The 24,624-nt window shown below is 50.6% G+C and overlaps 1 protein-coding gene and 1 long non-coding RNA gene across 14 annotated transcripts in view; both read left to right on the forward strand.

Moving 5' to 3' along the window:
• The first annotated feature begins 1,660 nt into the window (after positions 1-1,660).
• Positions 1,661-4,399, forward strand: LOC120372885. Its single transcript, XR_005585240.1, has 3 exons — positions 1,661-1,863; positions 2,526-2,653; positions 4,258-4,399. It is a non-coding gene; the product is annotated as an uncharacterized LOC120372885 (long non-coding RNA).
• A 515-nt stretch (positions 4,400-4,914) lies between these two features.
• The window catches only part of LOC120372884 (myosin phosphatase Rho interacting protein), a 172,631-nt gene continuing 152,921 nt past the window's right edge, over positions 4,915-24,624 (forward strand). For 6 of the 13 annotated variants that reach the window (XM_039490365.1, XM_039490370.1, XM_039490371.1 and 3 more), the window contains exon 1: positions 5,498-6,610. In XM_039490365.1, coding sequence (XP_039346299.1) covers positions 6,491-6,610 — 120 coding nt within the window. In that variant the 5' untranslated portion in view covers positions 5,498-6,490. The other 7 variants (XM_039490376.1, XM_039490375.1, XM_039490378.1 and 4 more) reach the window with 5 other exon arrangements.

Here is a 24,624-nt window from a genome sequence, read left to right on the forward strand (position 1 = left end):
TATCCATAATTACAGCCCAGACCATTAAGAGAATAAAAGGCAGGAGGCTTGCGAAACCCTGTGACTTGGTAATAGCCTCATCAAAATGCAAGGGCAGCATCTATGCATGGCACTGCTCAGCCAGCTGATTGTCAGAACGCCTTTCAAGAGATGTGACCATATGCCTGTGAGTCAGGATGCCTGGGTTCTAGCCCAAGCTCTGGGGAGAAGCGGGGTACACAGTGGTTGTATTTGTAGCAGTGTGAGTGGGTGCCAGGATTCCAGTTCACCCGCTGGCTGTGCCACTGACTTGATCTTGGCAGAGCTGAAAGTAAGCCGGTCCGGTTCGGCGTACCAGCAAGAGCCAGTATGCCATGCTGGACCACACCGGCTTCCGCGGTGGGCAGCCCAGAGCCCCTTAAATCCCACCCGCGGCTCCGGCGGCTGGTCTGGGACCGGATTTAAAGGGCTCTGGGCTGCCGCGGCTGGGCTCTGGGCTGCTGGCTGCAGTCAACCCAGAGTCCTTTAAATCCTGCTCACGGCTCCGGCGGCCGGGCTGGGGCCAGATTTAAAGGGCTCTGGGCTGCCAGCTGCAGTCAACCCAGAGCCCTTTAAATCCTGCTCGTGGCTCCGGCGGCCGGGCTGGGGCCGGATTTAAAGGGCTCTGGGCTGCCGCGGCTGGGGTCAACCCAGAGCCCTTTAAATCCTGCCCGTGGCTCCAGAGGCCGGGCTGGGGCCGGATTTAAAGGGCTCAGAGCTCCCCCGGCTGCGGGAAGCCCAGAGTCCTTTAAATCACGCCCACGGCTCTGGCAGCCGGAGCTGCGGTGGGGATTTAAAGGGTCCAGAGCTCCGCAGTGGCAGGAGCCCCGGGGGCTCCCAGCCACCTCTGCAGCTGGGAGCCCCGGGTTGATTTAAAGGCCCTGGGGCTCCCAGCCACAGCCGGTGCCCCAGGGCCTTTAAATCTTGAGAGGCACCGCCTCTTCTGGTTGAGGCCACGCCTCTTCTGGTTGAGGCCACACCCCTCAGGACTCCAGCAGTACTGGTAAATCCTGTAAGTTACTTTCACCCCTGGATCTTGGGCAAGTCCCTTCACCTCTCCCTGTCTCAGTGTCCCCTGTAACATGGTGCAATGAGTGTTGTGGAGGCTGTGTTGATCCACAGGGCAGTCTCTCCCAGGGAGGAGGAATTGTCTATCCGCCGAGCCCTCAAGCTGCGGTAATGGCACCAGGGCAGCACAGGTGCCTGTGTGGGAAGATTCCTTTCTGCTCCTGCATTCAGAGAGATAATTGTACCCCACTGGGAGTCTTAAGGTTTGAGATCCTGGGATGAAAGCTATGGATGGAACCTGGGACATCCCAACAGGCTGCTTCCCCTAATGCCCCACTCAGTGCATTTCCCAGGATGCTGTTCTTTATGGGTCTGTCTCTTGCATTCACCCCTCAGCTCCAGTGGGAGTCTGGCTCAGGTAAGACAGACTCAGGAGGGGCTGCAGCATATGCCCCTTTGCAGGCCTATTTTTCTTTCAATAAAGAGATTCGCTTTGACTCTACGAGCCTGATGTTGATTTTTCAAGCGGTGGCAGCACCTGTGAGGTGCTCAGACAGGCTTTGCTGGGGTAAAACTCCTCTCCCGGGAAGAAATAGCCATCACAACACTCTTTATTTATTAGCAGGAGGACAATTTGGAGACGGATTGGCGAGTCTGGCAAGATCTGGGCCCTACATCAAACAGGACAGCAGGGCTGGATGACTGGAAGCCAAGTGAGAGGCGTGGGGTGGAGAGAACCTGTGGCTGAGATCCTCCCAGGCACTTAGGGGCTACAGACCGTGGAGGATGCGGGCGTAGCTGTCCAGTTTGTTCTTTCCTCTAGCAGTTGCTGGGCAGGTGAGGTGGTCCCTTCCCAGGTGCTGCCCATCAGCTTGTGAGCTTTTGTTATGAATGAAACAAAACAGATCCAGGAGCCTGCGCCGCTCGGCTACTCCTGCTGTTTCTGATTCATTTCCCTTTCTAACCCGACTCAACTTCTTTGCGCTATTTTTAATTAAAGGAAACCAATTCTTTACCAGGCAGAATAAATCAATGAAGGAACACGCAGATTCTCCTAATAGCAGGGCCCTATGGGATAGACAGATGGTGCTGAGACATAGGGCGTGTTTCCTCTCTTTGGACACGCGGCAGGACTCTCAACACCTGGGAAGAGTTTCTGTTCACCGTTCAAGGCCGTAAGTCCAATCTACAAGGTCAGAGGTCAAATCCGAGCTTCACCAGTATTTTACAGGATCAACTGAATGGCTAGACTAAGCTTCTCTGAGCGGCCTAAGGGTTTTAAGCATCCAGCTCGCTTTAAAAATAATGGCATCCAAATCCCCTAGCTCAGAAGGCGTTTGTGTGTGACTGTTCAAAGAAACAAGGGATATTTCTGGGTCCTGTCATTTCCTATTGTGTTAGTGGTGCCACAGCCACATTGGTGCCTCTAAAATTCTCCAAGTAAACAGCAATAGCCCAATGAAATGCCAACAATTCTATGCTGAATTTGTCCATTGCAGACAACAGGCTAGTGCATCCTGCACCATTCCTCCAGGGCGACAGTGGGCCAGTGAAGGCTGTCCCATCACCACAGCTCTGATTTCCAAGAAGGACCTTCTGGAGATGATACCATTGCTTCTGGTGGTGGGTGAGTGTTGACTGACATGCCAATCCCTAATCTGGATGAATTTGTCCATAGTTTAGTCAGTTGGATCCTGTGCCTTAGCCAGTCATCTAATGTGCCTTTTCCTTTTGCTGAACTAATCAGTCAATGATCATTCATTGATCTGGGCGGGGCTGGGCTGGGCACACCACAGAACTTGTGTGAACGAGAAGATGTATGTTTGGGCTTGGAAAAATCACCTCTTTAAAAGCATTATCCCATTGAGGGGGGCACATGTCCCAGTTGCCTGGGCATCAGGACACCTGGGTTCTATTCATGGCTTTGCTACCAACCCTGTTGTGGGACCCTGGGCAAGTCCCTTCACCTTTCTGTTTAGATTGACAGCTCTGCAGGGTAGGGACTGTTTCTCCCACTGTGTTTGTATAGCGCCTAACACAATGGTGCCCTGATCTCAAGTTAGGCTTTTAACTGCTAATGTAATATAAATAAGACCCCTGTGGTTTTTCGGGGCGGGGGGGACACTCAATAACCCAATCTTTATATTCATTATTACATGTACTGTAGATTTATGGTACCCCCTGTAGATTATATTTACTCTGTAGATACAGTTGGTCCTTTCCACAGGGTAAAAATGTGCTGAACAAACAAAAAGATTTTCTCCCCCAAGGAGTTTATAGTCTAAGTCCAGAGGGGTTATAGTACAGCATGGAACAAACACAGGGTAGGTGTGGTCTTTAAAGCTGGAAGGTTTCTATGTTTTCCTGATCGTTTCCTTCTTGGACTCTACAATACAGACTGTGGGCCATGGCACCTAAATATCTATTCTAATTCATAAGCCACATGTGTGCGCACATTGGTGTTCTGCAAACAGTCAGAACGCTATCGAGTTGGTAGAAACACCCTCACCTTTGTAAAGAACAGAATTCAAGATAGTCTATGCTTTGTTACACTGCTATTTAGTCTGAGGGAATGATTGGGGTGCATGAACATTATATTAATGTTTAGTAATGCAAAGTACAAGATAACATCTTGTGGGCTGAATCTGTTACGTTCGCAAACATCTTCCTAATAATTATACCTAGCTGTTATTGTGGCACTTTTCCTCAGGAGTGTGCAAAACACTTCACAAAGGAGGGCAGGAGCATTATCTCCGTTTTATAAATGGGCAAACTGAGGTGCAGAGAGAATGCCCCAGATCCTCAAAGGTATCAGGACTCTTAACTTCCACGGATTTCAATGGTTTACTTGACAACATGGGCCAAAATGACTTGCTCAAGGTCACCTAGCAAGCCCATAGCAGAACTGGGAACAGAACCAAGCTCTCCCGAGGGCCAGTCCAATACTCTATCCATTAGGCTACACTGCCTTCCTAAGTAGGTGATTTTGTTATTTTGTACTGTGGTTCCTGTCTGTATATCTGCAAACACCGTCTTTTGGCTCCAGTATAAATCTGGGGCAGGAACCCGTACATTTCATCTCTGTTTTTAAAAGCAGGGTCTTCTGTCTCTGTCAGGCATGCTGGAGGTTTCTCTGGCTCACGAGCAGCTCCTGGCTGTCAGACTCTCAGAACAATTTTATTTCTACACTATTATTGCTTAACCCTGCATATTTTTTCTCTCTTACCAAAGTACGTTTTGACCTGTACTGTACGATGCCATCTTGTAACCGTTCTGCCGTGATCCAGTGCAGCTCAAGCTGGACTCTGGAGTTTGTGCAGGGATGTACCAAACCGAACACAAGGCCCTTTCCTGTATTCATTGCGCAGCCTCATTATCTCCCTAAAACCAGGGCTGGATCTGGCTGTAATTTTCTATGATGAAACCTGGATCCACTTCCTATTTTTGAAGTACAGTAACTATTAAAAAATGGCTCCCATCTGTGATGTTATAGGGTGGACAATAAAAACAGTCCAAACAGTAATAAATGATGGTACTTGAAATCTAAATACCACATTTCGTTCCTAAGTGCTTTGCAAACAATAGACCTGACCCTGCAACCCCCAGCCTTTCCTCCCATGATTATTCTCATTGACTGGAACAAGAATGAGAGGTGTAGGATTGGGCCCCAAAGACCCCTGACATGCAGCCACCTCTGGGGTGGAGGGCAGAGCAGCAGCTAAGTAACAAGTTTCACAAAACTCAGTGTGTGGGGAGGAGGGGTCATTTTGGCCAAGGACCGTGGGGCAAACCCATCATGTCATTATATAAAGATTCCCTGCAGCTGCTGGAGTTTTTGCGGTGGGGGTTTAAGCAGGTTGCAGCCAGGAACTAATGGTCATTATCCAGACACCCCATTAGGATGGGGACCAGAGAAGCTGTAACCGGCTGCAACGTCAACCTTTGCAAATAACTAATAATAATAAATCCCGCCTCTCTGCGAACGCACTTTTGCAAGGAGGTGAGCGGCCTGCACCGGCGGGAGGTGGGAAACACAACCCGGAGCATGCACCCACTGCAAACCAATCCCAACCCAGCCAGGTCAGGCGAAACCCTCCAGCTCCTTCCGGGAAGGGGATGTGCCTACATGGAAACAGTTGCAATCAGACCCGCTGGAAAATGCAACTAGAGGCATCTTCCCCCAGCAGAGTCCCGCAGCGCCAGCTGTCAGGGCTCCCCGTTGGCTGCACGCGTCCACCAAGCCTGGGCGCCCTGCTCCCCACCCCTTTCCGCTCCCCCCATAAGTGCCCGCCCCCTTTTTCCCTGCTTCTGATTGGCCAGAGGTTTCTTTTGTTAGCAGCTAAGAGAGCCTGCCATTGGCTAGGGAGCAACGTCCATCAGACCCTGGAGTAGCCCCCTCCTCTTTCCTCTCTTCCCAGCCCCCTCTCTTGGCCCGGACCCTGGGAGCGCGAGAGGGTTTGGGGTGGGTGGGTGTTTTTTTTTTTTTTTTTTGCAACCATTTGCCTCTTGCACTGGGCGTAGGGAAGCGGCGGTGGGTGCGTGCAGGGGGGGCCCGGCTGCCTGGCCCCCCAGTGAATGCAATAAACAATAATCATCCTTACAGGGGGAGAGAGAGAGGCGTTTCCCTCGGAGCATGCATCCATGGGCGGACTGAGGCCGGGAGGCGGCGGCGGGGTCGGTGTTGCAAGAAGACCCCTTGGCAGCAGATGGGATTTGTGCCTTATTTGAGGATCTCCGGGGCAGTCCCTCTCCCCGGTTGTGCCGCTGTCGGGGGGAGAGGGAGGAGGAGGAGGTGGGGAGGAAGCTGCCTTGATTATTTTTGCTGCTGCTTTGCTTTCCCGGATTCCCACACAGCGAGGCGGTTTTTAAATCTGGATGATTATGCATGGAAAATCGCCCCCTCCCCGTGAGGAACCAACGCGTGCGGGCAGACAGCTCCCCCTGAGCCTGCCTGCAATTGTGCCTTAACTTGTGCGAGTGTGTGGGGAGGGGAGCGAAGCCGTTTTCCTTGCGTTTGATTTCCCCCCCCCCCTTTGGAGGGGAATCAGTGATCATCTGGGATTTCCACCTCCAGCAAGTCAATCCTGCCCCGACGGCTGGATTTCCTCTCCTTGCATGGGGAGAAGCGGCGAGCTGGTGGAGAACTCTCGGGCTTGGTTTTTATGATTATTTGCGGGGGGCCCGTTGCTTTGAGCCCCAGCCCGGCGTGTGTCTGTGCCTTCTACGCTGCCCCTCCCCCGCTGCCTGCCTTTGGAAATTGGGATGCTACCAACTGAGTTTCAGGCGACGCTGACACTTCGCTCCGTGGGCTCGTGATCCTGGAAGTGGGTTGAGAATATTGCTGCACAACTCACCTGGACGGAATTGTCAATTCCTCCCCCGTCAAAGAACAGAAGCCTGGGATCTAGTTTTGTTGCTAAACAAAAGTGGAGACAACTGCCTGGTATTGCAGGGCCACAAAACCATGTCTGCTAAAGAGAACCCCTGCAGGAAATTTCAAGCCAACATTTTTAATAAAAGCAAATGTCAAAATTGCTTTAAACCTCGGGAATCCCATTTGCTCAATGATGAAGATTTAAACCAGGTGAGTCTCCTTCCGGTTTTATTCCCCCCCTCCCCCCAATTCACCTTGTGGTTTCAAGTGAACTGTTTTCATAACTATACTTGGGTCAACAATGTATCTGAACTGGGCCAATCCGGCTTTCACGTGGACTTAATCGGTGTCGCTTTAAATGAGAGGAAATGGACTTTTTGAAAATATTCCCCCCGTTTTCATGGATACGTTAGGGCCCGTTACACACGCGAGTATTTGGCTAGTGCTTGTTTTAAACCGCTCTCGTTGTCTAAAAACCCGAGTGGGGAATATTGAATGGCGAGAACGTGGGACGGCGTGTGTGGTGGGGGAGGAGGATTTGAAGTTTTAAAAGGAAGCATTGAGATCGCAGGGAACATAATTTGGATTGCAAAGCCCTTCTGGTGAAGCAGGGCATGGCTTTCTCTTTGCATAGCTACAGGGGTTCCCTGGAGGGAAGGAATCTTAACGTGTAAAATACAGAGATTTCAAAGCCAAGTTCTACCAAATCAAAGCGGCTTTTCTTCAGTAAACCCTTTGTAAACTGCCTGCCGGGGGTCCCTACTGCACTCCTGCCTGCTCGGGAAGTTTTACATTCAAGTTTTCTAGGAGGTGGCTTTCCTTGCATGCCTTTCACCCGCATATTCCCGCACGATCGCTTGGCGTTTGTAGAAACCCGTCTTAAAAAACAAATGCATCCAGAGCAGTTGATCAGCCCTGAATGGTGGGGTGGGAGGAATAGGAGCAGTGATCATCTAGCAACATTCCCTCGTTTCCCCCCTCCCACTGCACTCGTTCTGACATCTAGGCTCGCAATCCTATTATGGAAACGAGATCAGACATATTGCTGGCCGAGATAATGAAATCTGAAGGCCAATATGGAAAAAATGCAACTAGGAGAAAGCGCGCGCGCTGTGTGTGTGTGTGTGAGATTGATAGACAGGGCTCGGACAAAGGGAAACATCCTAAAGTTTGCCCCCCTCCCCCAAGCCCTTCTCTGTTTCCACAGCTTAGCAATGTGGTTCGTGGGGCTTTGTGACTCAGAAATGCCGGATGGCTTTGTTACTTTCGAGAAAACTGCATGTGTGTGTGTGTGTGTGTGTGTGTGTTTGGGGTCCAGCCAGGCCACTAGCTACGTGGAGAGCTTGACTTGAACCCGCCTCAGACAAGCCCTCCTGTGTTCTGTTGCTATTCTGTCTCTTCCACTCCCCCACCTTGGGTGAATTTCAATGTCAGTTTCACCGCTGCTGGGTGGAAGGTTGGCCCTGCGCCCTGGATTTGACTTGAATGGGGGTGTCCCGACTTTTGTATTCGGGGTGGGGTGTGGGATTTGCGGGCTTCTTCGGGAAAAGTGGGTACAGTACGGATTGCCTAAGTACTTACAGGGGGGTTGGGAGAGGAGGGGATGAGTTCCCCCCCCCCTTCTGAAGTAAGTTAGTTTGTGTGGCTATGAAATCTCATTCTCAGCAAGGGAGAAATAATTCCACCTTAAAGATAAGGGAAGGGAGTGTGTGTGTGTACGAGATACACCCTTCTGTAAAGTATTTTTCTTAATGATGGCCTCAGTTTGCGATCTTACATCTTCCCTCCCCCCACTCCAAACTGAAGAATCCCATTCAATGGGTACATTAGCCCAGACAGCTTGGTGTAGGGAAGGAAGGTTGTTGTAAGGAACTTCGGTGCCCATGCATTCTGGTCATATGTTAGCTAGTAGTTAATGTTAGAGAAACTCTTCTGACCAGGAGGCTTTGCTCTTGAAAAAGCAGCTAGGGGTGTGTGTATGGGGAACACCGAGATGTAAACATGAATAGCTTTTCACCTGGCATCTGTGGGTGTGGTGTGTGTTTGTTTTTTTTGTTTTTTTTTCCCCCAGCACTGTTGGATCCTTGTTTGGTGCATCCCTGAATCCCAAACAGAGGTTTGAATGAGACTTAATTATGCTTATGGTTCGATTGCCTTGGCAGGTCCCATTGCAGAATGGAACCCATGCTTTCCCCATATTGTACGGGGATAAAGCTATTACCATCATGCTGATGGGTCTAGAGATAGCCAGGCTATAAAAGTCCTTTTGAGTCATCCTATCTGACCTTTTGCTGCTTGGCTTGAGGGGAAGATGAGGATACTTGGCACTGAAACATTCACGTTTCTTTCTGGTTTTATATAAAACTGTATGCGCTGGACTGTAGCCATCTCCACCCTCTGTATGTCATGTGTCATCTGAGCTTGTAAGCTCTTTGGGACAGGGCCTGTCTCTTCCTATGTTTTGGGGCAGGGCTTGGCACAGTGTGGCCCATATAGTTAAATCAAACAAACATCCAAACTATAACACACTCATAATCGTATGTTGCACTTCCAGGTTCAAAGCCTGGCGCAAACGCTAAACCGTTAATCCTCGGAGTACTATGCTCAGGTTCACGAGTTGTTTTCCTGTGTGACTCTGTGTTAGTTGAGAGTGAGCTGTTACAATTGACAGTGGCTTTACTTCTTGTGCTCACTGAATGCACAGGAGCTCTGCACAACCTCTCCTAGACCTGCATGTTTATCTGTGTCGACGTATGCAATGGACAACTCCTTGTTCATTTGCAATCATTGTGGGTGGGGTGGCTTTCCTATCTGGAGGGCTCTTTTAGATACTAGTGCAGCAAAGCACTTAAGCAGGTGCCTAATTTTTAAGCCTGTGAGCACCTGGGCCCACTTCATTGGCTGCTCCCTCCTCCAATAAAACCTGGTAGTTTAAGTCTGTAAAGTGTCAAAGCTCCCACATCAGGTCATGTCAAAGGGCTTAGATACAAGCTGTTCCCCCCACTTTCCCTGCCACATGTGGTGTAGTTAGGGGGAAGCAAGAGGTGGGTGGATTTAGCAAGGTCACTGTTTGGGCTGTAATCTCTCTAGACATTGATGGTTCCTTTTGTGTCATTGTCCGTCCATGGTGTGTCTCAGAATGGAGGAAAGCCGAGTTCTGCTTCTTCCCCTCATGTGCTGCTAACTGTGCTAGTGTCTTCTCGGGTACGATGGTGTGACTAGAGTGATGCCAGTGGTGTTACTCCATATTTCCACCAGCGTAACTGAGAGCAGAATCTGACCCTTTTGATTTAAAGATACAAGTGAGTAGTTGCCCCTGACAGAGGTGTCACATGGCAACTGCTGTCTGTCCAGAACAGAGCACCTCCAGTATTTTAGGATGAGAAGAAGTCCGCAGAGGGCCGGCCCACAAAGCTACTTAAATAGCCAACATTGTGCCAGCTTGCTTTGCAGTTGGCAGTAGCTGCCCCATTCTAGGCAGCAGAGAGGCCAAGGGTTGAATAGGTTGGGAAGTCCCTCACTCTGGGTGCAAAAGTCTTTTCAGGACAGGATGTTGCTAGTGTTCTGTGTTTATATAGAGGACATCAGCTTTTCAGAGCTGCCATTCTTTCTGCCACATGCAGTTAAAACCATCCTTATCACTTAAAATATTAATGGGACGGTGTCAGGACAGATTTACCCTTAAGATCAGGTTTTGTAGAAATAAGCTTTTTGAAATCCTAGGCCAGGAAAGATAAATGTTCTCATGATAATTACATTAATTCTAATACCTCTTTGCAAGGAGAAAACATTCCTCTGCACTAGTAGAAATCCAGATTTTGCAGCATGGCATGAGAAATGATCCGTTTACTGGCCCATCGCATTGTCCTTAGTTGCATGAAGAGATCTGTGGTCGTCTAGAACTGGGCTGTATCTTAAGTGCATATCAGTTTGGTCTCTAGGAAACCTGCTCCTGAAAATGGAATTAACTAGAAACTGACTGTAAGTGCAAGTGAAACTGACTCGCATACAAGCTGGGAGAAGTGCAAAATGTAAATACACAGTATAAAATAAGGGTAGAAAATTGTCTGATCTTGGTGGGGGAGAGGAATTATTCTCTTGGTGTTAAGTAACACAGCTAAGGAATTTTTGAAGACCTATATATTTTAATCTAGCATTGTCCCTTTAAGATCATGGCATTGATTGCTAAGAATACTCAATTTAAAAATGTCTTTCCCAGCCACTTTCCTGCCTCCTCGGTGACTTCCCATCCTGCTCATGAAGAATAGTTTTATTTTAATCTTTGTGTTCCTCTGGGCAGTGTTGCCTTGATCTGAACGTTTTGGATGATGTGTGGGTTTGCCATCTCTGTGCCCCTCTTCCCATTTACTCTGCACAACCAGCCTTTGCTCGGATGATTTCTGGAGTGTTGGGAAGGGGGGCAAATCTTGTTCCCGTGCCGTCTTTCATTGTGCTTTTGCCGAGGTTGTTTCTGTCTGTTCACCCTGTGAGTCCTTAGGCCGTTGGTAACTTTCTTACCTCCCTCACGCTTGCAGAGAAGAATGTTCAATGTGGGTGGGTAGCTTAATCTTTTGGTTTTAATAATCATAAAAAATGACATCAGTAAATGGTTGTGGTCTGGCATGTTTATAAGAGTAGCTGGTGTTGGGGCAGGAGAATGGAGAAACCGAGACCTTGAGGTAGTGCTGGTGACTTTGGGTGTACAGTGAGTGGGGAGATACAGGGGAAATTTAGGGTGGGATTTGGCTTAACTTTGCTCCCATTGAAGTCACTAAGAGTTTTACCACTAGTTTCAGCAGCAGCAGAATCAGGCCATCACTGAGCATGACTGACAAGTGTAGGGATCTGTTCCTATTTGAAGACCTTTTCACACTATAAAGGGCTCAGTTTTGCTTTAGTGAAAGTGCAGCTTAAGGAACTTGTCATGGATCTCTGAGGAGAGTTATGTGCCGAGCTCCACTCAGAGGTAAAAACACTTGCAGTCTAGTGGTGGAAAATGGCCCTGTGTGCTCATTCTCAGGGAGGACGGCTGAATAAACCCCATGTAGAGATCTGCATGCACTGGGCATTGCAGTAATGCACAACAGCAGGGGCTGTAACTCAGATGAGACCCTAGACTTGTTGCTCCGTGCTGGCTTGGCCAATCTCCCTCGAAGACCAGAGTTTTTTTGTCTCTAACAGTCACTCGTGCAGGAAGCTGTTTTCGCTGCTGGGCTCTGGGTAGTTTTCCCCTGGCCACCAGCAGCTGTTTGGAGGGAATCCTCCCAAGTCCTGGCCATGCTTTGCCATGCAGGACACAGACTAGTGGAGAAACGAGACTGTGCACAAAAGTAATGAGAACAGAAAGGAGCGCCTTCCATGCTGTTTATACCGCACTGATATAATCGTCTGGCACTGGATCAAGGCAGCCTTCTTGCTCACTGGATGCTAGGTAGCGTGTTGTGTCCTCCTTCCTTTACCCCGTGTTTCCAGGTGCTGGCTCCCAGAGGAGCAGTGGGGCTGACTGATAGGTGCACTATTATCTCGTTTCCTCCCTGTTTCCCTTTGTTTTCTTCTTGGGAAGCTCTAATCTTTCCTGAAAAGCTGTAGCCCTGGAAAACAGCCCCTGCTCACTCGCTCGCATTCCTGACTAGCTGCATCATGCTGCAAAAATCCAGCTGTAATTGACTAATTATTAGGACCAAACAGGGGAAGAGTCTCTGAAAATGTCAAACCCGCCTCCGTCAGCTGCTGCAGTGGGAAGGGACTGAGGTCTGTAGGATTCTGTTTTGGGGGCTAAAGGGAGGGGTACAATGGAGCTAGCTCTGCCTGGTTGGGGGCAGGGGGAGAGGAGTTCAGGGAAAAAGACCTCATTTCTTTCCTTTTAACTTTTTAAAGACTGTTTCTTTCTATCCTCCTTGCCCCACAGACAAAAAGCAAAATGTCCCAGAAATGCACGATCCACCTCAACACGCCAAACAAACTCATACACGATCATAAGCGAGTTGCCTAGCAAGGAAGGACGGAGGGCTCTGTGGGCATTGCTGGGAGCGGGGGGAAGGCCTGTTGCAGAAATACAAATGACTGGATGGCCCTTGGCAGAGTCAAAGTTAGGAATAAAATGCTTTGTTGGTTGCAGTCTGCATTTCCCCTGCTGTTGTGTCCAGGGACGAGGTCAGGATTCGTTCTTCAGTTGTTCTTCTGCCTGAGGCATATCCTACCATCTTGTCCCGCTTGAGTTTCCTGGAGAGTGAAATTCTCTTTGCACCCTATGACCAAATGTAGTATGGGCTGCAGCCCTGCACGCTTCCCCTGCATCCTGCAGTCACCCCCTTAGCTGCGGCTTTGGCTACACTTACACTTCAAAGCACTGCCGCGGCAGCGCTTTGAAGCGCTAAGTGTAATCAAAGCGCCAGCGCTGGGAGAAAGCTCTCCCAGCGCTGTCCGTACTCCACCTCCCTGTGGGGAATAACGGACAGCGCTGGAAGCCGCGCTCCCAGCGCTGGGGCTTTGACTACACTGGCGCTTTGCAGCATCGCAATTTGCAGCGCTGGAGAGGGTGTGTTTTCACACCCTGCTGCAGCGCTGCAAATTTGTAAGTGTAGCCAAGCCCTGCGACAGAAAAGTCAGCGTGTTTCATCTGTCCCAGGTCTGTCCTGTGATGCTGCTTAGATGCAGAACTGTCCATTTGCATACACAGTTGCCAGACGTGTGTGCAAAGTAGCTGAACGGTTTCTTTGTATGAACCCCTGCTTTTGGAAAATCAGCCTCCTCGCATTCACAAACCAGTTAGCTGCCTTCACGGGAGCCGTGCATGCCTGTTCTTGCAGTTAGCTGTTGTCTGACCTCCAGAGAGGTGATCCTCCCCTCTCAGCAGGACCCTGGTGAGATCTGTGGGACTCTCAGGGGAGTTTGTGGACACTCCATCCCTTGGGATATTTGTAACGAGATTGGCCAGAGCCCTGCAGTGCATTATAGGGCACAGCCTGGACTTGATGTGGACTAGACGGTCTAACAAACCTTTTCTGCCCAGTTCCTCTGGAATTACAGGCCGCGTGCGCTGAGGCAGGTGAGTAGAAGGGGCTGTTAAAGGCTGCTGGTGCCCTCTCCTCTGTCACGGTTGTCAACCAGGTAAAACAAGCCTCATTGCTGCTGGGTGGGGTGCAGGGGGAGTGGTTCATTCCCAAAGGCTTGCGAAGCTGGGTACAGGCTGGAATCAGGGGCAGGTGCCCGGTGGTGGAGTGTTGGGGCTGTGTCAGGGAAGCTTTGGGCTGAGGACCGATTTAATTTAGCCCCTTCTCGCTCCTGGGGGCTCTGAACCCCTCCTGTCTCCCTGGGTGACTGCACAGAAAGAAACCAGTTTTGGAGCGGCAGCACTTTTTTGTTCAGGGTTCATGGTAGCGGTGGGTCAGTGCCACTGATAGCGCCTCTCTGCCGTGGGTATGAGAACTTTGTGTCACCTCTGCCGCTGACTCTCAATCCTGACCTGCAGCCGCGGAGCTACCTGCCGTTCCTGTCCTGGGAGCCCCACACGCCTCGGTCAGAGCCTCCCGCTCCTGGTCTGTTGCACACCCTGCTTTTGGTCTCTCCTGTGGTGGTGATGGCTTGTGCTGTGGGGCAGCATTTGCTGCTGAGTTGAGATTCACCAAACTTGCAGTGTGGGCTCCATGTGAATCCCGGTCTCCGCAGGAAGGCAAAGCTGGAGTGTGGGCAAGAGGCGGGCAGCCACCATGGCGAGTGACTTCGAATGGGGGGAAGAAGGTATAAGCTAATGGATGCTAAGAGGGGGCCGGCGCATAACTTTGCTTTGGGCTGTTTCTGGCCTTGGAAGATTTGCCCTCTGGTGTCTGAGCAGCACGATGGAAGCCCTGGTCCCGTTCCGCCCTGCAGTACAGATGCTGTGGGGGAGGGGGTGGGGTGCATGTGTCACCCTGAACGGGGAGCCTGTGTACTGAAACCATCCCTAAGGAGCCCACCTCCAGGGGGTGACCTGCTGCCTGGCTGCTTTAAAGGATCCCCAGGTGGTTTCTCGTACAATCTTGTTCAGCCCTCCCCCATTGACAAGTCCCTTGGGAGGGTGACTTATAGCAGCATTCGGTGCATGTGCACATGGGGGTGTGTGTATGTAGGCAGCACAGAACGTGCAGCAATAATACTTGGCAAGCCAAGGATGGGAAGGGCCAAATACCAGGTAAAGGGGCTCAGTTTAGTTACCTGCATTTGATGGTTAGGGCTCTCGAGACCCCAGGAGCTGAAGTGGCTTGGGCTGGGGATAGAATCTCTGCCTCTGGGATCCCAGATGGTACCGGACACCGTGCAGCAGGAGCTGGAGAATTCCTCCTCCCCGGGACATGCGTCATGCTCTCTTACTGGATTCTGCAGGACCTTCCCGAGAGATGGGCCGTAAGCCAGCGGAGATGTCCGAGTGGCTGATTCAGGGCCCTTGTTTCTCATAGGAGGATGTATGACATGAAGAACATTAAGTAACAATCAGCGTGTTCTTGTGAAGAGTTTGCAGAGAACCCACTGTGCCCGGAAAGCCTGGGAGTGAAGAACAGCGTGTCCCTGCTCTCTTGTTCCTCTGAGTGAGGGCTGCCCCAGTCCTGGCTGTCCAGCATCGCACCCGGTATCTATTGGGCTCATGTGCATCCAAGAGCTGAAAATGTTGGCTCACGTTTGCCTTGTTTTGCAGTCACAACCACAGAGTTCCGTGTGGCTTTCACGAGAGCCTGCACCCAAACCACCCGGGAGGTGGGGCAGTTTCAGATCTGCCTCTCTTGTGGTGGCTCGGGGCACCTGGAACCAAAAACTGCCCAAAGATGACAGTGTGGATGGTGGCTCGGGCCCTGACCACCTGATGCCATTCCTGGCTCTGCCATGGCCTGATCAGGTGACTGTGGGTAACTGCTTTGGCTCTGTGCGCCTCCATTTCTCCAGCTAAAATGGGGTAACGGTTCTCATGGATCCATGGGGAAGTGCTGGAGACGTGAGTGAAGCGGGCTAGGTTCCACTATCATTGTATTGTCTTAAAGGCCCCTGGGCCTTGATGATACTGCTCTGTACATTGGGTCTATTCTGCAACCTGGTGAGTTATTTTTAGCTTTGGCTTCAATGACAAGGGGTCCGCCTGCCTGTAGGACCCCCTGTGCATGCTCAGACATGAGAGGCAGAGACTGAGCCTTCCCCATACTTCTCCCTTTTCTTTCCATTGCCAAGACCAACTTAGTGAAAAACTCCTGCCTCAGCCCGAGACAGGCTGATTACGTCTGCCGGCAGCCTAAACAGATGACCCCACCCCAGAGCACGCACAGAGCCAAGAATCTTTCCCAGTGACTAATTTGAACTTTCCCCCCATGTGTGCCGTGATGGGTCAGAAACGCAGCTCCTGGGGAGTCTTCGTCATTGTTTTTGCAAACGTTTAATATCTCCTTCCCCGAATCCCTTTGGTGTCGCAGTTGATGGGGTTTTCTGTGGCGGGTCTGTTTGGGTAGGTGGCAAACCTGGTTTGGAAATAAGGTTTGGTCAAAAGATCCCAGCTCATCTGGAGTCGCAGAGTTTTCTGTTCCAGGCCTGGGAGAGGCCGTGTAGATAGGCCCTGTTGTCAGACCTATCCCCGGGGGATACGGCCCTAGGGGAGAGAGTTCCTCCCCACAGCACCAGGATGGGAATGCTTTGGTTAGAAGGGTTCGCTATGGCATGTCCTGGCATACAGCACAGGACGATCTGCACGTCACAGAGCCCAAATTCACTGTAACCAGGCACAGAGTACGTCTGCCGCACTCTAGGGAGAACTGGAGGGCTCTGGTGGCTGTTGGCAACCTTTCACCTCAAAGTCACCGGTTCAGATCCAGCACAGGTCCGTCGTTCCTGGGAGTTACAAAACGCCTCCCGCTGCGGGTGGCCCAGAGTGTGTAATGGGGGTGGGTGGGTCTTGGTCCATTTCCTAACAGACTGGTGGCCGCAGCCCAAACACCACTGACACCCTTAGGAGTCTGAGCAGAGAGGCCAAGCACGGCCGTGGACACCAAGTTCCCCTCTCGGACCGGCAGGAGGCTGCTCCTTGTTGGGGCTGATGCCTGGAGGTAGAGCTGTCTAGGGGATGCTTGTGCTGGAGTCAGGCTGGTACAGCAGCGCTGTCCATCCAGTGCCTCTGGCCAGCCCGGTATCCACAGCAACACCTTTTCAAAGCCAGTATGTGATAGCCTCTGACCCTCAGAGACTTCCTGTGTGGTGGGTGAGGAGTCCCTGGAGTGCCAGCTCTGCTCCCCACCCCTCTATCCCAGCTGCATGGGAGCCCCAGGCCTCTATTCTTAGGAGCTAGTGGGGGCTGGCTGGATTCTGTCCTGGGAGCTAGTGATTCCTGGGTAGTGTCAGCGTGGCAGCTTGACAGCCTTGTGTAAACCTCGCTGGGGCCGTTTCCTCCTCCTCCTTCCTTCCAACCCCTTCCCCACCCCCCCTTGCTGACTGGCCCAGTTGGCTGGGCTGGAGGCAGCATGTTCCTCTGATGCAATCCAGATCTGAACAGCCAAGAAAACAAAACCCAGGAGTAGGACTAACAGGCTCAGCTTGGGAGCTGGGCTCTCTGATGCTGAATTACAGAGGAAAGGGAAGCGACCTGCAAACCCCAGCACGGGGGAATAAATGCTCTAGTTGAAGCACAGCTATTGACCTGAAGCAGGAGTGAACACAGGGCTCCTCCCTGTGTTGTGCAGGTCAAACTAAATGATCACGATGGTCCCTTCTGACCTTAAACTCTATGAAATCATAGTGCAGGTATCTGATCGGGAAGCACTGCAAAAACAGCCCCAGCTGAGGCTTACTGATTAAGGGCTGTCTTGGGGAAGCGGCGGGGAGCAATGGGGATCTTTCTGTGAAATAAGTTCTTTTCTAAATCTGGGGTGAGCCCAGATTGGCTGAGGGAGATGCCCCTGTCTAACCGTGTACCCTTGAGCCCATGGCAGAGGACTGTATTCCCTGCCTTGTGTCCATTGGGGTTGGCCCGAATTCTCAGCGCCCAACGTTTGGAAAGTTCAGCTCCCAAGCTGAACCCCGGGGCTCAGGCCTAGCTCTCGTTTGGCCTGGGTTTTGCCTCCCTGGCTTGTTGCGTTCTGGCCCAGCTGATTGATTGCCATTAGCAGATGGTTTTAGTTTGAATTAATATTTTAATCCACTTGCCTGAAAGGAGCATGTCCTGCATCACCTCTTATTGAGGCTCTTGTCCAGTCACTGACGCTAAGCCGGGTCAGGCTGAGTCAGCGTCTGGATGGGAGACCTCTGGGGAATACCAAGGGGTTGCAGGAAGTGAACGTATTCTTCCTTCTGAGTCAGTCTGCGCCAGTGGCCCAGCATGTTGTTTTGAGGGTGCTGGGCTGCCGGAGACATCTTTCAAATGGATATAAAACCAAAGCCCCATTCGCTTGTGACCATTTTTTTTGAAGGATGGGGTGTGTTTGGAACCAGTTGAAAAGTAATGGGGGTAATAACATTTTTCTGACGTAGTTCATCGCACTAAGTGTCCGTTCAATACAGCGTTCTTCACTTCCTGCCCTGTAGTGGGCACTGTTCCACCCCAGAGATGGCTGCTTGTAGATTTCTACCTCCCTGACCCCAGTGTTGTATGGTTTGTAAAGTGCTTTGAGATTCTTGGGTGAAAGGTGCTAGAAGCCTGCTAAATACTATTTATAGTCCCACCCTAAAGTGAAAGCTGCAAAGGACAACTCAGGGGACCACCAAAAATAGTTCACCTAAGATCAGCTGGCCTTTGCCTGGCCAAACAAACCTATCCTGGGAACCTCAGCGTTGCTGTCGAGTGGCCTTTAACACAAGAGGTTGTATAAATCCCATTACAGAACAAGGGTATTGTCAAGCTGCCGTTTGGCACTTGTGGGTTTCTTGTTAATCCCCAAGTGTGAACTGTGTTCAGAGAAAACAAACTACCTGCGTAAGTCTGTGCTGGTCTCTGCTTCCTTCCAGTGTGTTTTCTATCCCTTCCAGAAACCCTCCTCCTGTATGGGAGAGTCAGGCGTCATCATTTTAAAGCTTGTTGCAGTGAGGGGATTAAAATGTCAGAGCTGGTTTTAACTCTGAGGCCTTGTCTACACACAAAATTGCGCCAGCCTAGTTAAACTGGTACAGATCCCTGTGTGGCCATTTATTTGCTTTTAAGAGTGGCTTGGTTTGGTTTGGGTTAAATATAGACCTAAGGGCTTGCAATCACCTAGCGTTCTTGTAATTCCTGCTCCTCAGTTTGGTATAAGTCTGTGTGGGGACACCGATTTCAGGGTTTGAACGCCTTTGATTCAGTTTAGCTAATAAGGAATTGATTTAAAATTATATTGAAATAGGGCACTTAGAAACCAAAACCAGTGTTCCAACTCACAGATTTCACAGGCATGAATTATAGCTGACGCAGTCGTTATGCTTCCACTTACTGTGTAGACAAGTCCTAACTGATTTAAGCTAAATCAATATAAGCTTGGTTTAAACAGATCTTGGCTTCCACACAGCATCTTGTGCCAATTTAACTAAACTGGTTTAAAATCACACCATAGGTTAAACCAGCACAAGCCCCTGTGTGAGCCCTCTGAGAGATTCCGCCATGAAACCTTTCTTTACGGCCGAGGGTGAAGGGCGTTTGAAACATCTTCCAGTTGGAACAAGAGGGCCCTTGTACGGGGGAGGTAGTTTTTGTTTTATAGGGTGTTCCATGTTGGCTAATTAAAATTTCTCCCTGCAATTGCAGTTAAATGTGGTATTCTTCACTTCCTGTCCTAAACTGTTGTGTTGTGATTACTCCTGGAGGAATTCTGTGCCCAAAAGTTAAAAATTCTGCACACAATATTTTAAAATTCTGCAAATTTTATTTGTCAAAATAACACTACATAATCACGCCAGTTTCAATTATTTTGGTAATTTATTTCAAAATACCTGTCAGCAACAATACAGACACATACAAAAATTCCCCCAGGAGTGGAGAGTTAAAGAAACCCCTATGACAACCCAGTTCCTGTTTCTCTCCCCCCTTCCCCCCCAGAGCCCAGCTGGGGGGCCAGACACTCTTACCCCTTTCCCCTAGGGTCCTCCTTGCCCAGATACCTGCCCCACCTCTGCCTCTCCAGAGCCCAGCTGTAGGGTTGCCAACTTTCTAATCGCACAAAACTGAACACCCTTGGCCCCTTTTCTGAGGCCCCGCCTCCACTCACTTCCCCCCCCCCCCCGCTTGCTCTCCCCCTCACTTACTTTCACTGGGTTGGGGTGTGGGAGGGGGTGAGGGCTCTGGCCAGGGCTGTGGGCTCTGGGATGGGGCCAGAAATTAGGGTTTCAGGGTGCCGGAGCAGGCTCCGGGCTGGGGCAGGGGGTTGGGGTGCAGGATGGGGAGTGGGGTGCAGGGTCCAGGAGGGGTCTCAGGGCTGGGGAAGGGGTGGGGGTGCAGGAGGGGGTTCTGACCTGAGGCAGGGCATTGGGGTGCGTGAAGGTGTTCGGGGTGCGGGCTCCAGCTGGGCAGTGGTTAATGCAGGCAGCTCCCGGTCAGCAGTGCAGCAGGGTAAGGTAGGCTCCCTGGCTACGTGCGGCTCCTGGAACCTGCCGGTTTGTCCAGCGGCCCAGCCATGTGCCCCCAGCCCAGACCCCTCCCCAGAGCCCAGGGATCCAGAGGGAGAAACAGCCCTGTGCTCGGTCCCAGGCTTGCACAGAGATTCCTGCGTGCTGCCCTCTCCTTCTCTCAGGGCGTGCGGGGAATGGCAACTGCCAGGAGCCCTCTAGCTCTCTCCACTTCTTCCCCCCCCCCCCCCCGGGGGCAGTGTCCCCCTAGTGGCGTCCAGCAGCACTGCATCCCATTTCTGTCGGGGGTGGGGAGGAAATTCAGCACAAAAAACATTAATTTCTGCAAAATTATGCATTGCACAGTGGTGCAGAATTCCCCCAGGGGTAGTTGTGATCTACTAAGCAGCTGCGGCGTTCCACCTCAGTGGTGACTGCATTTCAGTGGTGGGCAGAGAGCACCTTCCCAGGAGGGTTGAACTTTGGAGCCTACAAGTTCACTCAGTCCTACTTCTTGTTCAGCCAGTCACTCAGACAAACGAGTTGGTTTACGTTTGCAGGAGATAATGCTGCCCACTTCTTGTTTACAATGTCACCTGAAAGCGAGAACAGGCGTTCACATGGCACTGTTTTAGCTGCTGTAGCAAGATATTTGTGCCAGATGCACTAAAAGAGTCATATGTCCCTTCATGCTTCAACCACCATTCCAGAGGACATGTGTCCATGCTAATGACGGGTTCTGCTCGCTAATGATCCAAAGCAGTGCAAACTGACGCATGTTCATTTTCATCATCTGAGTCAGATGCCACCAGCAGAAGGTTGATTTTCTTTTTTGGTGGTTCAGGTTCTGTAGTTGCCACATCGGAATGTTGCTCTTTTAAGACTTCTGAAAGCATGCTCCACACCTTGTCTCTCTCAGATTTTGGACGGCACTTCAGATTCTTAAACCTTGGGTCAAGTGCTGTAGCTATCTTTTTAGAAACCTCACATTGGTACCTTCTTTGCATTTTGTCAAATCTGCAGTGAAAGTGTTGTTCTTAAAATGAACATGTGCTGGGTCATCATCCAAGACTGCTATAACATGAAATATATGCAGAATGCAGGTAAAACAGAGCAGGAGACATAGAATTCTCCCCCCAAGCAGTTCAGTCATACATTTAATTAATACGAGCATCATCAGCATGGAAGCATGTTTTCTGGAATGGTGGTTGAAACATGAAGGGGCATACAAATGTTTAGCATATCTGGTACTAAATATCTTGCAGTGCCAGCTACAAAATTGCCATGTGAATGCCTGTTCTCACTTTCTGGAAACACTGTAAATAAGAAGAGGGCACCATTATCTCCTATAACTGTAAACAAACTTGTTTGTTTTTAGGAATTGGCTGAACAAGAAGTAGGACTGAGTGGACTTGTAGGCTCTAATGTTTTACTTGTTTTGTTTTTGAGTGCAGTTACAAATGTTTGGGGTTTTTTTTTGGTTATGTAAGTTGCACTTTCACGATAAAGAGATTGCACTACAGTACTTGTATGAGGTGAATTGAAAAAGAAATAGTATTATCATTTTTACAGTGCAAATATTTGTAATCAAAATAATATAAAATGAGCACTGTACACTTTGTATTCTGTGTTGTAATTGAAATTGATATATTTTGAAAATGTAGAAAAACCTCCCAAAATATTTAGTAGATTTCAATTGGTATTCGGTTGTTTAACAGTGCAATTAATCGTGATTAATTTTTTGGAGTTAATTGCGTGAGTTAACAGGGATTACTTGACAGCCCTATTGCAAATTCATTTAATTTCTGCCGGTGAAAGCCACGTATTGGGCTGCAAAGCATAATTAGCATGCAGAGCTGCTGGGCACTGTGGAATGTTCCTCTGGGTATTGAAGTGCCTTGGTAGGGTGCAAGGGGAATCGACATTGTCGATTGTCAGTGTCTCTGGTAGTGTCTGGCAGATGAACACTACTGTAGCTTTTTCTGAGCAGTCAAGCTGAGATCTCCCTAGAGCTAAGCTCCCCATTCCACAGTGCAGAGCCAAGTGTCCTTTCTTCTAAGCGGGCGGCTGCTAATTTGCCCGGCTGATGGCTTTCAGTCATCACCTCTGCTGCTACCCAAAGGCATTTGTATTTGGCTTCTTCACCTACCTGCTCCAAATCCCGATTCTTCCTAATGGGTTCTGCGTTTCGATCTAATGCAGTCCAGTTGCCACATAAGTGGATGTGATGCCCTGAACTCACCTGGGGAATGCCTGGCAAGGGAGAGAAATGGGCTAGGACCGCGAGTGGTGGTTTTGCTAAGTAAGCCGTTCGCCTGCCAGCCTTTGTTCTTCTCTTCCCTGTTGTGTTGGTTGAAGTGAAGAACCGGATCTAGGTGATTGCTGTGCAACCAGGAGCTTCTGTCTGCACCAATGTCTCTGTCAAATGTCAGGCTGAGAGATTCCAATGCCAGAGGGGACCATTGTGATCATCTAGTCCAGGGGTGGGCAAACTACGGCCCGCGGGCCGGATCCGGCCCCTCAGGGCTTTGGATTCAGCCTGCAGCGCCGCTGGCACCACGTCCCTGTGGCCCCTGGGTGGGGGTGGAGAGGGCTCCATGCATTGCCCTAGCCTTCAGGCACCACCCCTTGCAGCTCCCATTGGCCGGGAACGGGGAACCATGGCCAATGGGAGCTCTGGGGGAGGTACCTGGAGGGGCAGCACATGCAGAGCCCTCCGCGTCCCCTCCTCCAGGGGTTGCAGCGCTTCCTGGAGCGGCGCGGGGCTGGGGACAGGGCAGGCAGGCAGGAAGCCTGCCCTGGCCCTGGTGCGTGCCACCGCCACCCCAGAATCCCTCCTGTACCCTGCCCCCAACTCCCTGCCCTAAGCTGCCTCATGCACCTTGCACCCCAGCTCCCTGCCCTGAGCCCCCTGCTGCACCCCGCACCCCTCCTGCACCCCAACTCCCTGCCCTAAGCTCCCTGCCTGCACCTTGCACCCCAACTCCCTGCCCTAAGCCGCCTCATATACCCTGCACCCCAATCCCCTGCCCTGAGCCCCTTCCTGCACACCGTACCCCTTCCTGCACCTCAACCCCCTGCCCCGGCCCTGCATACAATTTCCCCACCCAGATGTGGCCCTTGGCCCAAAAAGTTTGCTCACCGCTGATCTAGTCTGACCTCCTGTACAGCACAGGCCAGAGAAGGTCCCCAATATAATTCCTAGAGCAGAACTTTTTTTTTAGAAAAACATCCAATCTGGATTTAAACATTGTCGGTGATGGAGAATCCACCACGATCCTTGGTAAGTTGTTCCGATGGTTAACTATCCTCACTGTAAAAAACCATACAACTTGTTTCCGGCCTGAATTTGTCTAGCTTCAACTTTCAGTGATTGGATCGTGTTACAGGTGAGATGAGAATGAAGGCATGGCAGGTGGTTGGGTTAAAAAAAAATCACCCTCTTCAAATCACTTTTTTATGGAAGAAACAGGGCGAGACTGTTGCAGGGCTACAGTATGGAGGCACTTACAGAATCCTGTACAACTAGCTCAGCAGTTACTGCTCTCTGTATAGAGAAGGTATGAAAAGGGCCGGTGTCACGCCTCCTAATGCAGCTGAATGGGCTGATGCGACAGCTGTTCTTCCGGGAGAGGAGAGTTGTTTGACGTGGGGTACAATTCTTGCCAAATATCCACATTCTACTGTGATAAAGAAGGAAAAATTTCCTTCTGTCTTGTTACTATCTATCCATCTATCTTGGGTGCGTCATGTGGCCCCGTTACTGCAGTGTCTGAGCATCTTACAACCTTCAGTGTATTTACTCACCCAACACCACTGTGAGTAGGGCAGTGTTGATACCCCATTTCGCAGGTGGGCAGCTGATGCACAGAATAAGTGACTTGCTTGAGATCACACAGGAAATCTGTGGCAGAGCAAGGAATCAAACCTGGGTCTCTCAAGTGTCTGACCACTGGATAATCCTTCCTCTCTGCTACTAATGAACACTTCAGATGGGTGGAGGATGGAATTTAAAACTCTAGCTTCCATTCTGCCACTTTATTCTTCCTGTCCAAACTGGGAGAAATTCAGAAAGTGAAATTGAGCAGCCCACTTTCCACATTTGCCTGCAGCATTGGGCTGCTGCAGCACAATGTTCGGGTTGCAGAGACTTTTCCCTATTGGTAACATGCTCTGTGCGGTCACAGTTCTGGTCCGGAGGCAACAGGTGTAGAACAAATCAGAATCTCTGCCCCAAAGATCTTGCAGGTGGAAGAGGGAAACAGAATGGGGGATGGTGGGACATGCAGTTCATAGGCTGGCTGCAGCCTGGAATAAGAACAGGTGGATCATCAGGAGATATCTCTGGGGGAGGCTGCCTGGCAGACAGAACCACCTCCCAGTTATTACTAAGTGGAAGGAGTGGCAAGAAGGAGAGTTGCGAGAGTTGAGGGCGTGGGAGGAGATTGGGAAAGAAGTGTAGGCTGGGGGTGCGGCTGTGCAGAGTTCTGGAAGTGAGGGTGCACGTTTAGTACCTGCTGTGGAAGGAGAGCGGGCGCTGCAGCGACAGGACCTAGGAAGCCAGGAGACATGATCGGAAGGAGAGGTGGTCTTGGTGCCAGAGCTTTGAAGGGGCTGCAGGAAGGGGGTGCAGGAATCCAGGTATGGCCCAGGAGAAGGATGGGTTGTGAAGGAAGGAGCGCCGGGATTTGGTCAAAGCTTGGCTT

This window comes from Mauremys reevesii, linkage group 10 (assembly GCF_016161935.1).
Source record: "Mauremys reevesii isolate NIE-2019 linkage group 10, ASM1616193v1, whole genome shotgun sequence".
NCBI lineage: Eukaryota > Metazoa > Chordata > Testudines > Geoemydidae > Mauremys > Mauremys reevesii.